The 14,268-nt window shown below is 37.4% G+C and overlaps 1 protein-coding gene across 1 annotated transcript in view; it reads right to left on the reverse strand.

Moving 5' to 3' along the window:
• The window catches only part of KLF12 (KLF transcription factor 12), a 439,404-nt gene that overhangs the window by 354,639 nt on the left and 70,497 nt on the right, over positions 1–14,268 (reverse strand). Inside the window, 1 exon segment of the mRNA XM_070380584.1 lies at positions 7,596–7,659. Within this exon segment, the coding sequence (XP_070236685.1) occupies positions 7,596–7,628 (33 nt within the window). The 5' untranslated portion in view covers positions 7,629–7,659.

The raw sequence follows: 14,268 nt of genomic DNA on the forward strand, positions 1-14,268 counted from the left end.
GCAATGCATTATCTTTTCAACTAATAAAGCTTTTATCCTACTTCAATAATGGCACAATCTTTCTCAAATCCCTGTATATCATTTTGTTCTTATATCCCAGATCTAAGAAACTAGACAGTGAAGAGTTAAGGGACTTGATAGAAGAATGACCTCACAAAGGATGATATTTTAATAAATATGAGATACACCTATTAGTTTGGACCATTATCAAATCTACTGATTATACTCAAGAAAATAACTTTTATTATAACTAGATATGCCTGGAAACAGGATGAACTGCCACATGCAGTAAGAAATTGCACAGAGTACTCAAGATACAGTGCTAAAGTAATCAACCAACCCTTACGGAAGAAAGCCATACCAAGCACATGTTAGAGTCAGTGACCTTCGTGGCCACTTTCAGTTCTTAAAACACCTGACTTTGAAGTGACATCATACAAGAAAGTCATGAATCTCTGGCTTATGCTATATAAATAAGAGTATCAAGCACCACCCTCACTTTTAGGACTCTATAGCTCTGAATTATTTTCACAAATATGTCATATTTCCTTTCACCCCATTACAACTCTTGAAATAGGCAGGACAGGTGTTATTTTTCCACACTGCAGTTCAGATAATTAAAATTCAGAAAGAAGTCACTGGCCCAAGATACTACAAAGAACTGCAGAGCAAGATCTCATTTTCTCTGATTCCATGTTTATGATCCAGGTGACTACCTAAATGCAGAGTAGCCCAGCGCTGATGATAGATTTCACTTATACCAACCCAGGCTTTCTCAACAATTATGCCAACTTAGCTCAAAATGGAAAAAAAGCTGGCTTGTTGCTGGTACAGTTTTCTACTTTGTGTGAAGAACGTCTTGAAACTTTATGGAAAAGAAATTTAAAGTAACCACATTATACCTGTCCATTGCTATGAAACAAAATTTTGGTAGGGAATTAAAACTTTCTCAGAAAGGTAAGCTATTGTCCTCTTGCTTTCCAAACTTACCCACTGCCAACACCGGAGCAAAAGTTTGAACATGAATTCTGATAAGCTGGACTAATGTATATGCATGCATATGTTCTGGACACCTGCTCTGAACCAGCTGCTCAGAGTACTGGGTAACATATTGAAATGGCTGGAAAACAGTGGAGCAAAGTCAGGTCTGTTGGAGTCATGTCCACAAACATTCACAATGAGAGAAACTGCTAAAATATGCTAAAGAGCTAAAATATGCTTATAGACCAGGTTTTATGCTGATATATGTGAGTAGAAATTAATGGTAACTGGAATCTTTTTAGAATTTATTTAATATTATCTAATGGCAGATGGGGAGAAGGCAATGGCACCCCACTCCACTACTCTTGCCTGGAAAATCCCATGGACGGAGGAACCTGGTAGGCTGCAGTCCATGGGGTAGCTGAGAGTCGGACACGACTGAGCGACTTCACTTTCACTTTTCACTTTCATGCATTGGAGAAGGAAATGGCAACCCACTCCAGTGTTCTTGCCTGGAGAATCCCAGGGATGGGGAAGCCTGGTGGGCTGCCCTCTATGGGGTCGCACAGAGTCGGACACAACTGAAGCGACTTAGCAGCAGCAGCAGCAGCAATGGCAGATGGTATAGGGGCAAAAAAGAAAGAATTTAAAAACTAAGTAAAGAATTTAATGTGAATTTATATAAGTATATTTTTATATAAATATATATTTATACACTATATATATTTATACACTATATATATTTATACATTATTGATTGATTGGAAAGGGAGAGGAAGACTGCTTCTAGAAGACTCTTGATATGGCTACAAAAGAAATTTTACAAATGCTATTCAGGCTCTTTAAATGTTAGAACCTACACAGAAAGGCACCGCATCATATTCTGTGGCTCTGGCAAGATTTTATCACCACTGGCAAATTGGAAACGTACAAAATAGTTTTAAGAGCCATATTCAAATCCCTTTTCAATTATGTAGACAGTGGCAATGTTGCATCCACTGCTGACATTTTAAAAACGTCATCCTAAAACTGACCTTGGGAATATATGTGAAGTATAGAAAAGATAAATGTCCAAACTGCAATTTTCTCTCTGAATCAGACCTTATGAAAACTAACACCAAGCAGGTTTAAAAACAAGTATCAGTGAATTTGTTCTAAAGCCTCTATACCTGAAAACACAGATTTAAAAATATAAAAAACAGCATGATGAATAATGTAATTCATCGGGACAAACACATTAAGTGAAACACTCACTATGCCTCCCTCTGTTCAAAGGGAGGCAATGAAATGAGTGAAAAATGTTGAAATGAGTTCAAAGACTTCTGAACTCATGAATTGTAAGCTATGAGGCATGATCATTTAGAATGAATCACACATAATATATTATAGCTAATCAAGATAGCATCTTCAGTTTATACTCAGGGTAAGTATTAACACAATGATTCTCTTTGCCATCATCCTCAGTTGTCATAATTATATCTATGTCATAGATACAGTTATATCTATAGTTATATAGTTATATCTATGTCATAGTTATAGAACAAGGACATTGTCAAAATGTATAAACATACAAAACTTAACAATGATCTATTCAAACATAAAATTTTCATAACAACTGAGCAAAAACATAAATACAGTATTAAATTCATATATAGGGAAAGTGAGAACTTTTTGTATGATAATGAGTGAAGATTTCCATGGTGACAGAGGAATGAGCTGCGACTATTTGAATTTACTACATTTGCCCTATTTGTCTTCAGTTCAGTTCAGTTCAGTTCACTCAGTCGTGTCCGACTCTTTGCGACCCCATGAATCGCAGCACGCCAGGCCTCCCTGTCCATCACCAACTCCCGGAGTTCACTCAGACTCACGTCCATCGAGTCAGTGATGCCATCCAGCCATCTCATCCTCTGTCGTCCCCTTCTCCTCCTGCCCCCAATCCCTCCCAGCATCAGAGTCTTTTCCAATGAGTCAACTCTTCGCATGAGGTGGCCAAAGTACTGGAGTTTCAGCTTTAGCATCAGTCCTTCCAAAGAAATCCCAGGGCTGATCTCCTTCAGAATGGACTGGTTGGATCTCCTTGCAGTCCAGGGGACTTTCAAGAATCTTCTCCAACACCACAGTTCAAAAGCATCAATTCTTTGGCACTCAGCCTTCTTCACAGTCCAACTCTCACATCCATACATGACCACAGGAAAAACCATAGCCTTGACTAGACAGACCTTTGTTGGCAAAGTAATGTCTCTGCTTTTGTATATGCTATCTAGGTTGGTCATAACTTTCCTTCCAAGGAGTAAGCGTCTTTTAATTTCATGGCTGCAGTCACCATCTGCAGTGATTTTGGAGCCCCCAAAAATAAAGTCTGACTGTTTCCACTGTTTCCCCATCTAGTTCCCATGAAGTGATGGGACCGGATGCCATGATCTTCATTTTCTGAATGTTGAGCTTTAAGCCAATTTTTTCACTCTTCACTTTCACTTTCATCAAGAGGCTTTTTAGTTCTTCTTCACTTTCTGCCATAAGGGTGGTGTCATCTGCATATCTGAGGTTATTGATATTTCTCCCGGCAATCTTGATTCCAGCTTGTGTTTCTCCAGTCCAGCATTTCTCATGATGTACTCTGCATATAAGTTAAATAAACAGGGTGATAACATACAGCCTTGACATACTCCTTTTCTATTTGGAACCAGTCTGTTGTTCCATGTCCAGTTCTAACTGTTGCTTCCTGACCTGCATACAAATTTCTCAAGAGGCAGATCAGGTGGTCTGGTATTCCTATCTCTTTCAGAATTTTCCACAGTTTCTTGTGATCCACACAGTCAAAGGTTTTGGAATAGTCAATAAAGCAGAAATAGATGTTTTCTGGAACTCTCTTGCTTTTTCCATGATCCAGTGGATGCTGGCAATTTGATCTCTGGTTAGGAGTATAGAAAACTGTTTATCTTTACATTATAAATGCAACTATCAGTAGCTGCTGGAGTTAGCTCATCACCAGCTCCTAAGAGCCAATTGTTAAATTTTAAGAATCTTGCAAGTTCTTTTTTAAACCACTGAAACCGGTGGGAATATTTACACCATGGGAACTGACAAACGCTACAGATCAGGCCTTCACATCCAAAGCCCTCGAGTCAGTTTACAAACACACCACTAATCCACATGCAAGTAAGTACACAGTGCACTCAGTTCTTACAAAGTTAATTCATCTATATAGATAATAATAAGCTCATTAAAAAAGAACATTACCATACACCCAGAAATCTCCCTTGTATCATCTCTGAACTGATACTCCCTTCTAGAGTATTTTCCAGAAACAAATATTATAAAGTAGAAATTTCAGCAAGGAAGGAAAGAGGCATTTTTTTTAAAAGATTCCATATACAAGTGAGATCATACAGCATTTGTATCTGTCTTTATTTCAATTAGTATAATGCCTTCAAGGTCCATCCGTATTGTCATAAATAGTAGGATTTCTTCACTTTTAATGACTAATACTCCATTATATGTTTTTATATATATACACACATATATACATACACACACACCCCACATCCTATTTACCCATTCATCTGTTGACACACACAGAGGTTGTTTCAATGTCTTGGTTACTATAAATCATGCTGCAATGATCATGGGGGTGCATATATCTTTTGTTGAGTGTTTGTATTACCTTTAGACATTTCCTAGAAGTGGAACTGCTGGATTACATGGTAGTTGGTCTTAATTTCTTGAGGATCTTCCATAAAATTTCCATAGTGACTGCACCAATTAACAATCCTACCAAGTAGTGCACACATCCCTTTTCTCTGCATCCACAGCAGCATTCTCTCGTCTCTAATTATGGTCATTCTAAAGGTGTGTGGTGTTATATCACTGTAGTTTTAGCTTGCATTTCCCTAAATGCCTAAATGATATTCAGCATGTTTTTATGAACCCGGCTGTTGATATATCATCTTTGGAGAAATGTCATATTCAGACTTTTGACCATTTATTTGGTTATTTGGGTTTGTTTGTTTTTTTTTTCTATTGAGTAACAAGAGTACATTTACATTTTTGGATAGCAAACCCTTCCTCATCCGATATATAGTTTGCAAATATTTTTTTTCCCATTCTATAGGTTGTCTTTACACTTTTTGGATGGCTTCCTATGGTGAAGAAACTTTTTAGTCTGATATAATCCCATTTGTTTATTTTGTTGCTTGTACTTTAGGTATCATATCCAAAACATTAGCAAGATCTGTGTCAAGAAATTTTGTTCCTATATTTTTTATAGGAGTTTCTTAGTTTCAAGTCTTACGTTTAAGTCTGTAATTGATTGGTCCAACTTTTGTGAGAGGTGTTAAGATATGGGTCCAATTTCACTCTTTCACACATGAAAATCCAATTATCATAACACCATTTATTGAAGAGACCATCTTCTCCATTGAGTATTCCTGGTTCCCCTGTCAAATATTAGTTGATCATATATGCTTGGGTTTATTTCTGGGCTCTCAATTCTGTTCCACTGGTCTATTTGCTGGTTTCTTTTCTATGAGTATCATGCTGTTTTGATGACTATAACTTTACAGCATACCTTGGAATCAGAAAGAATAACGTGAGACACGCCTGCTTTTTCGTTCCCCATATTTCCTTGGCTACTCAAGGGCTTCTGTGGTTCCATATGAATTTCAGACACTTTTCCTAGTTTTATAAAATATGTAATTGGAATCTTGATATGGAATGCGCTGAATCTATAGATGGCTTTCAGTAATATTAACATTTTAACAGTATTAATTCTTCCAATCCATAAATAATGAGGTACTTCTCCATTTGACTTCTTCAATTTCTTTCATCCATGTCATGTGGTTTGCAGCATAGAGATCTTTCACATCCTAAGTTAAATTTATACCTAAGTATTTTATTGTGTTTGATGTTACTGTGAAAATTAATTTAAGTCGTTCAGTTGTGTCTGACTCTTTGCAACCCCATGGACTGTAGCCCACCAGGCTCCTCTGTCAATGGAATTTTCCAGGCAAAAATACTGGAGTGGGTTGCCATTTCCTTCTCCAGGGGATCTTCCCGACCCAGGAATCAAACCCAGGTCTCCTGCATTGCAGGCAGACGCTTTACCATCTGAGCCACCAGGGAAGCCCTTGATGCTACTGTAAGTGGAATCTATTTCTTTTTCAGAAATGTTGTTGCTTACAGAAATGCTACTGAATTTTGTATATGTTGATATTGTATCTTGCAACTTTACTGAATTCACTGATCATCTATCAGTCTTTTGTTTGAGTCTTTAAAATTTTCTCTATATAAAATCAAGGCATCTGCAAATAAAGACAATTTTACATCTTCCTTTCCAACTGGGGTAACTTATTTCTTTATCTTACATGATTGCTCTAGCTAGGACTTCTAGTACTATAGTGAATATAAGTGGTAAGAGTGGGCACTCTTGTTGATCTTAGAGGAAAAGCTTTTCAACTTTAAACACTAAGTATGATGTTAGCTGTGGGCCTGTCACATTTTTATTGAGGTATGTTCCTTCTAGGCCTAATTTGTTAACATTTCTTATCATGAATGGATGCTGAGTTGGAAGAGGGCAACTTCAAGTGAAAGATATAATATGAAAAATCATTTGTAAGTAGCACCATCTTCCCAAGTGACGCTAGTGATAAAGAACCTGCCTGCCAATGCAGAAGACATAAGACACCTGAGTTTGATCCCCGGGTTGGGAGGATCCCCTGGAGAAGGGAATGGCAACTCACTCCAGTATTCTTGCCTGGAGAAGCCCATGAACAGAGGAGTATGGTGGGCTAGAGTCCATGGGGTCACAGAGTCGGACACAACTGAAGCCACTTAGCATGCACACACGTGAAGGTGAGCGGGCAGAAAGACATAATGTACATTTATGTGAAAGTAGCAGGAGCAATGGAAGAAGGAAAGCAAGAAATTGTGCGTGCTGTGCAGCTATATAAGGCTGTGAGTCACGTGCCTCTGTACCAGACTTTATGAAATGGAAATGGTTTAACATATTGGCATTTTCTTAGTATTAATGTGTGACTTTTGTATTACAACCAGTATGCAGTACAAGGTAAGTTTAAATAAATACCACAAAGTGATAGCTAGCACTTGATAACTGTTGAAATCCATGGGATTTTTTTTATCCTCCAATTTATACCTGAACTTTCCTATGAAATAGCCAAAGGTAAAAGCCTCTCATAGACATCCTATCCTATCCTTGAAGAAAGCCAAGATTGCAGCTGCAAAGAGGACAGCATTTGACAGCAATCATATGCCATACAGAGCTGAGATGAATATTATGCCTGTCGTAGGAAAATCTGGCTTGTTTTTTTTTGTCCCAGTGATCAGTTTCAATTTTCTAATTATCATTTTAAAGTTGATTCTTAAAACAGTTTTGGTTCTGGAAACTGATGATAGCTAGACTTGCACAAAAAAATCTAGCTTCTTTATAATTTTTTTATACTTAGGGGTTTTAAAAAAATTACACTTTATAGACAGATGAATGTGTCTAAGCGTTGACCTTTGCTTCATAGTCAAAGCAGTGCACTAATGAAAATAATTGCCCCAAATTAATGTTCAAAATAGGACTGCCACTGCAATTATACAATTTGACCAACCTTTATTGTTTTCCTCTTCATATGGATATTCATTCATCCATTTGTTTCTAGAGTCACATTGATCCTGAAAGAAAAGCACATGAAAAAATTAATGAGAACTGCTAAGGGGTTAATATCTAAAATATATAAATAGTTCATACAATTCAACATCAAAAACACAAGTAACCCAATTAAAAATGGGCAGAAGATCTGAGTAGACATTTTACAAAGAGGACATGCAGATAAAAACAGGCTCATGAAAATGTAACCAGCAGGGAAATGTAAATTAAAAACCACAATAAAATATCACCTCATACCTGTTAGCATGACTATCAACAAAAAGAACACAAATAACAAACGTTGGCAAGGGTGAGGATAAAAGGGAACCCTTGTATACTGTTGGTGGGAATGTACATTGGTACAGACACTGGAGAAAATAGTATGAAGGTTCCTCAAAAAACTAAAATTCGATCTACCATATGACCCAGTAAATGCACTCCAGGATATATCCAAAAACAAAACAAAACACTAACTCAGAAAGATACATGAACCCCAAAGTTCATGGCAGCATTATTTATAATAATGCAAATAATCGCAAAGATAAGGAAGCAATCTGAATGACCATCAACAGATGAATGGATAAAGAAGATGTGGCATACATATGCAATGAAAAACGACTGAGGCATAAAGAATGGAATTTTCCCATTTGTAACAACATGGATGAACTTGGAGGGTATTATGCTAAGTGAAATACGTCAGACAGAGAAAGGCTGGGTGATATCACTTACACGTGGAATCTAAATAATACAACAACCTACTGAAGATAAAAAAGAAGCAGACTCACAGATAAAGAGAACAAACGAGTGGTTATCAGTATGGAGATGGAAGCGGGATTAAGTATAAACTATTATTATAAAATAAACTACAAGGTTATGTTGTATGACACAGGGAATATAGACAAAACTTTATAACTATATAACTATAAATGGAGTGTAACCTTTAAAAGTTGTGACTCACTATACTGTACACTGGTAACTTGTGTAATATTGCACTTCAGCTGTACTTCAATTTTAAAATGATAAAAAGTTGCACATGTTGATAACATTCTGCCACTGGAGGAAAGAAAAGAAAATCTTGAGTCTGCAATTTTTTTAAGCTCTTGATTAGTGGAGTGACATAATAAAAGTGATAGCTGAAGAACGGTTTTGGTTTTTGCCTCCTCTTTAGCAGCCATGTAAAGGGGGAAATGGAGAACTGAAGAAACAGAGAATTCCAGCTTTGACACTACTGACAGACCCTGGGCACAAGATATGGAAATCTGTATAAAGATAAGGGAGGGAAAAAGAAAAAGAGGGATGAAACAGGGAGAGAGGGTGGGGGTAAAATGGCAGAAACTGGTTTAAAAGAAAATTTAATATCTGAAAGAGAAGTCACAAATGTTTTAGCTGAAATGGTTGGCTCCATTATTCTTAGCAACTAAAAGATTGTTAAAGAAACACTGTTTTCCAGAGGAAATTGTCTCCTTTCGCCTCTTTATAGCTGATACATATATGCAGAATAATTAATATGAATACTTTTTGGTGATTCCATCTTGGCCAATACCCAAGTAACTTTTTAACAATTGATCTGAGTTAAAATATGTCACTACTTAAAAATTAAACAAACATAAAGTAGATATTTATGTTGTCTCTAAAAGCTTCCAAATCCCCAAGACCATGTGGATCTCAGCAAACAAAATTAAATATTGCTGGACTGGAGAGTTTCAATTACAGTAGACCATTTGCCTCATTTGGATACATCTTAAAAGTCCTCCTATTTATGCCCTCTCAGTATTATGTAACTTGCTTCAGAATTTCCATTTCACGAGGCAAAATTTTTTTTGGCATTCAGTTAAGCCAGCTTATTAGGCAGAGTTCTTTTTTTTTTTTTTTTTCACTTGGAATTACACTCAAGAGGGGACACGCCTTAGAGTTCTTGAGCAGCTCCCATTCTGTGCCAATGCCTACACAGGCAGTATCCAGCCATGTTTCCTCTGCATGTGTTTCCACACATCCGAGCAGAAAATGTGTGGAAACTCATAAAGCCTTAAAAGAAATATACCAGAATGTACATGTTTCATGGGCTTGGTCTGTAAGATGAAGTGGCCTTTAATTTCATTCCAGTTTTAAATCAATCAATTGATCAAGCAATGACTCTTTCTTCCTCCTTCCCTGTCTCCTTTCATCTCTCCCTCCATATTATAAAGATATGCCTCTTCTGACTCAAAAACGCATCCCGTAATACACTGTACAGTTTTCACCCCTACAAGTGCCACTAAGAAGCAACAGAACATAAATGCAATATTTTAATATGACAAGGACAAACAGAAATATTCTCTTGAAATTCAAAGGATAATTCTTCTGTTTTATATTATGAAATCATAATAGTCTATCTCTTGAAAGATATCCCTTGCTCTAGAAGTTATCTAGAACACCATGTTTCTATCAAATACGTCTTGTCCTTTCTAGTCTTCAAAACGTATTTCAATCCATCAATTGCAACTTCTCAGCAGAATGTATCAGGTACTTCAAAACTCACTGCTAGCTTACATTCTAGTTCCATAATGTTTTTCACACTTTAATAAACTAAGAACATTTTGACATGACATTCAACTCATTAATGCTTACCTCCAAATTCATAGTACTCCATTATAAAGATACAGGATTATTTACTCTCTCATTTTTGTCTAGTAGTTTACAGTTTTTACTATTACTGATAATACACACCCTTCTGTGTATATCATGTACATCAGGACCTCTGCTAGCCTGAAAGATGCCTTTGGGAAACTAGAAAGGATGCCGTCTCTGGGAAGACACAGACAGACTCATCAGGAGGTGGGGCCTGGCCAGGGAAGCCTAGTACAGATTTCTACCACTCACCCCTCAGCCAGGAATCCATATCCTACACCACTGTACCCCGCTGGCCTGGTGTGCACTTTTAATTACTGTCTTAGAATTCAGTTACAGAAGTATCATTCCTGGATCAGAGTAATATAGGCTTTTTTCAGCCTTTCAAAATATATTACTCAACTTGCTTTTTATATACACGCTAGCTTCCCTGGTGGCTCAGATGGTAAAGCGTCTGCCTGCAATGCAGGAGGCCCGGGTTCAATCCCCGTGTTGGGCAGATCCCCTGGAGAAGCAAATGGCAACCCACTCCAGTACCCTTGCCTGGAAAATCCCATGGACAGAGGAGCCTGGTAGGCTACAGTCCATGGGGTAGCAAAGAGTTGGACACAATCGAGAAACATCACTTTCACACTAATTTCTATTCCCACCAGCAGAAGCAGCACATGCTAACCTAGTTCTATTACCATCTACTTCCCAGGACATAGCCCATTGCCCTGCAAACTTTAGGAGATTAATAAAGGTTTGTCAAATGAGTAAGAGAAGCTAAGGAAGAGGAAAGAAAAGGAAACCCCCTTTTATATCAAGTGTGTGGATATTTCCTAACCAAGGAATTTGCATGCATGTGTGCTCGGTCATGTCCGACTCTTTGTGACCCCACGGATTGCTGGCCTCCTCTGTCCATGGGATTTTCCAGGTAAGAATAACTGGAGTGGGTTGCCATTTCCTTCTCCATGGGATCTTCCCAATCCAGGGATGGAAGCTATATCTACTATGTCTCCTGTTCTGCAAGCAGATTCTTTATTGCTGAGCCACTGGGGAAGTCTAACCAAGGAACTAAGGCCTTAACTACATAATTTGTACTTTTTATATGCAATTAAGCTAAGACTACAATAAACATTGAATTTTGTGAGTTATACATAATATTATACATTTTCACAGCATTCGGGGGTTTGCTAAGTATCCTAATGATAGTATTTGTTCTGAAACCAGTTCTGCAAGTTGAGCACATCAACAATTTTAAGATCCATTTGACAATGATGAGCAGAGGTTAATTTCATATGCAAAGTAACAAGTCAGATAATGGTAGGGTCCTTATAAAACCCCTGAATTAGACTCAAATATTGTGGCATGGCTGTTTGCAGCTTATCATTGTAACCACCTACAATTTAAAAGCAGACTTCAGTACATATTTTGGCCACCTGATGTGAAGAGCCAACTCATTGGAAAAGACCCTGATGTGGGGAAAGATTGACGGCAAGAGGAGAAGGAGGATACAGAGGATGAGATGGCTGGATGGGATCATCGACTCAATGAACATGAGTTTGAGCAAACTCCAGGAGACAGTGAGGGACAGGGAAGCCTGGTATGCTGCAGTTCATGAGGTCACACACAGACACAACTCAGCAACTCAACAACAACAACAGTATATTTTAAACCTGGGGACAGCTTGGTACAATGCTAACTTCTGTTTTCCATTCAACTCAAGCTCTTCAACGAGCACTCACGACTGTCCTTTGCTCTGTGGTGCCCATCCCACACTTTAAGTGGCACAAATGACAGAAAACAAAGACACAGTTTAAGCTTGAGAAAACCTGTCCCTTGTTTCTCCTCTATCATCTGTTAGCATGTGACAGTGAACAACTCAGTCAACTTGAGGCTCAACTTCATTCTCTACAGAAGCAAAGATAATCGTGATTTACCTTATGTATCCTATACACCCTCACCAAGCAATTTCTGTAATACAACAATCTGCACTATTATATATGTAAGTACTCGTAAGAATTATCACTCCATCAATGGCCCAAATATTAAACAAGAAAACAACAGAATGGCCCCAAATTAAGACCACCAGATATAATAGAAGGAGCTCCAATTTTATTCCTGCCAAGGGACCTTTGGGTTGTTCCCCAAATCCCCATCAAAACCCAAACCATGATATAAAATAGAAAATTGGCATGTTTCCAATAACAGTTACTATCTCATCAATTTTCTAATTAAAAGATGACTAAACTCTGCCGAACAGGTTTGTGAAATTATCCAGTAAATCTTTCCTAAGTCCGGAAGTTTTAACGTCCACTGTCCTCATCAAGAAACTCATCACGCTTGCTTTTGGGCTTCGTTTCCCTGGCTCCAAAAGTGATTCAGGTGAGGAAAAACCAAGGGCAGTCATCTTATTCCAATATGAAAAACACAAGAAGTAACAAAAGGCATAACATATTTTAGAAAGAATTTTAGATTTACTTTTAAACAAAAATGTTGCTTCCTGGAACCACTCATAAATACTTGTTTATTTTCCCTTTTTTTTTTTAGCTTTTTATTTTTTTATTAAAAAAAATTTTATTGGGGTATAATTGATTTACAATGTTGTGTTAGTTTCAGGTATACAGCAAAGTGATTCAGTTATACATATACATATATTCATTCTTTTCGAGATTTCTTTTCCATATAGGTTATTAAAGAATATTGAGGCCCTTGTCATATACAGTAGGTCCTTATTATCTATTATTTTTTTTTCTTTCTTTTTTTTTTTTAAACTTTACAATATTGTATTAGTTTTATTTCTTTTAGTGAAATTCTACTTATACATGTTTCTCTTCAGTAGCTATAAGCAATAAAGAACGACTGTCCACATTCTTCACTTTCTAACTCTTGGTTTTTTCCCTAAGGTTTTCACACATGGCCAGCCAGCTTCGATAAAAATTCAAAGAGAATATCAGCTCAGTGGTAAAGAATCCGCCTGCCAATGCAGGAGACATGGGTTCGATCTCTGGGTCGGCAAGATACTCTGGAGTAGGAAATGGCAACCCACTAGAGTATTCTTGCCTGGAAAATTCCATGGGAAGAGGAGCCTGGTGCACTACAGTTCATGGGGTCCCAAAGAGTCAGACATGACTAAGCGACTGAGCACAAACCACGCATCCTAGATAACAGAGATGACCTTGGCCAGAATGAAAGTGCATGCTCTCCTTCTTAATGAATAAGGAGTTACTTCAGAATGATTACCTCAGAGTACAGGCATCATATTACCCTCCGGTAACAGGCTGCTAGCTCTTCATCACAACTTAAACGATCTATTATGTTCTCAATATTTAAAGGCTACTGTTAATACATTGTTAATACTTCAGGATCCACAAGTACACTTGTTGCTAGTCCCTCTGAGAATCCCTTTATGTATCTTTAAGGAGAGACAGAAAAACACATTTTATAAGTATTTATAGACATCTGACTAGTCAGGGTATTACTCCTTTTTGCCCAGAGGGAATTTAGTTTGCTCTGTTTCAAATAATTGAATCCTAGTGCTGGAATAGTAATCCCATTTGGAATTCCAGATTCAGCTTTACAAAATCACTACTTCATTAGTTGGGATCTTGTGTGTTCAAGCACTGATACAAAAAAAGTCAAGTTATAAAGATGGATATACCATTCAACTCAGTTACTATAACTTTTAGAGCTGATTAGCAAACCCATAGGCAGGCCTGTGCATTTCAGTCTGAGATATTATATAAGAGGATCCAGCTTGGCCTTACTCTGTATCAAGGTTTCTGATCTGTAAATTGCCTTTTTTCATTTAAAGTTATTTCTGTTTCATCTGTCGTGGTGAGTTATCTTGGGAACTAAAAATATTTGAAGGTTAATCTAAATATTTCTGGAGACAAATGCAAATCTAAGTGCTACACTTTCAGAGCTATTTTGACTTAAAATGATAAGACACTAAAGACACAAAGCAGTAAGCTTGTTGCTAGGTGACAGGTGACACCTGCAGTATCTTCTCTGAACCTGTACGGCATGAGACATCTTACTGCTGA

This window comes from Bos mutus, chromosome 12 (genome assembly GCF_027580195.1).
Source record: "Bos mutus isolate GX-2022 chromosome 12, NWIPB_WYAK_1.1, whole genome shotgun sequence".
Lineage (NCBI taxonomy): Eukaryota > Metazoa > Chordata > Mammalia > Artiodactyla > Bovidae > Bos > Bos mutus.